Genomic DNA, 1273 nt, shown 5'->3' on the forward strand with positions numbered 1-1273 from the left:
CAGGAAGCACAAATTCTAGACATACACCCTTATGCTCCTCTCATGCAGGCTTTCTATTAATAATTTTGTAAAACCTGTTAACTAAAGCTGTTTTACTGGAAAAACATATGGATGCTTTCAATTTTGTATTAACTTTTAAATAATTTAATTTTTCACACATTTACCTTTTTAAACAGATAAACTCATTGGAGTTCATTGTACTAATGGAATTAATAGAACTGGATACCTCATATGTAGGTAAGTATTCCACAAAAACTAAAGTAAATGTTTTCATTACAGTAGTATGTTTCCATCAATCATAACCAAACTTTTATGGAGGAATAATCCACCATTTTTTCCTCAGATACCTTATTGATGTTGAAGGTTGGGATCCAGAGACGGCAATTCAAGGTATTTTATATATCTTCATTAAACTTAAGGCTTTGTGTCTATAGCTGTTCTGTGGTAGGCCCTTTATAGTTCTCTCTTATATAGGTTTCCACAAAAAAATACATCTTGTTGCAGCTTCTGTTGTAGGTAGTATTTGAGTATCATCAGGCTTTCACCATGTTGAGAGGTTTCCCTCCTTCAACACCTAATTTATTTTGGTCGTTTTCTAATATTTGAGCAGCCACATAACTACTGTAATTACAGTTGTAATATAGTTTCCTCCAAAAATGTCAGTTTGCTATAGAATTGAGTGTTCACCATCCTAAGGTATAGAAAGTAACTACATTTGTGGCAGCTGGATTCTAAGCAGATTTAACTACACACACTTATTTTTTCAATATTTCCTATAGCTTTTGGTGAAGCTCGAGGCCATCGTATGGATGGTCTTGTATATCTTGCAGATCTCAGAACTCAACCTATGAGAAGGTAAGCAGAGGCTTTTAATTTTGTATTTGAAAATATTACTTGCATTTGCAATGTTAATTTTCAGCTTTAAATGCTGTATTTTATCCTGGTAAACCAAAACTAATCTTTTTTTTTTTTTAGTAGATAGACAGTGTGCGAGTATCTCTTAAGACTTTTGATATTAATTGCATGAAGTGCAGCTTACTTAAGTTTATCTTCTAAGTGTGTAGATGCGAAGGATTGTTAATTAATTTTTTACTTTTTAGGCTTTCAGTTTCATTGAATGTTTCTTGTTCTTGTGCTACCATGGTAAACATTTCTATACCACTAATTATGTTGTATATTCTAGAGTAAGGTGGTTAAGGGACAGCTTTCAATTCTTTTATCCCAATTGCCAAATGATCACATTGCTGTTGTTGAATCCCTGCCCCCGCCGCCC

At 33.4% G+C, this 1273-nt stretch overlaps 1 protein-coding gene across 1 annotated transcript in view; it reads left to right on the forward strand.

Moving 5' to 3' along the window:
* LOC102386694 (RNA/RNP complex-1-interacting phosphatase-like) overlaps positions 1-911 on the forward strand; it is a 32717-nt gene extending 31806 nt beyond the window's left edge. Inside the window, exons 5-7 of the mRNA XM_025213284.1 lie at positions 177-237; positions 344-390; positions 780-911. Of these exons, the coding sequence (XP_025069069.1) occupies positions 177-237; positions 344-390; positions 780-859 (188 nt within the window). The 3' untranslated portion in view covers positions 860-911. The remainder of the gene's footprint in view (positions 1-176; positions 238-343; positions 391-779) is intronic.
* The last annotated feature ends 362 nt before the right edge of the window (positions 912-1273 follow it).

This window comes from Alligator sinensis, unplaced genomic scaffold, assembly GCF_000455745.1.
Source record: "Alligator sinensis unplaced genomic scaffold, ASM45574v1 scaffold472_1, whole genome shotgun sequence".
Taxonomy (NCBI): domain Eukaryota; kingdom Metazoa; phylum Chordata; order Crocodylia; family Alligatoridae; genus Alligator; species Alligator sinensis.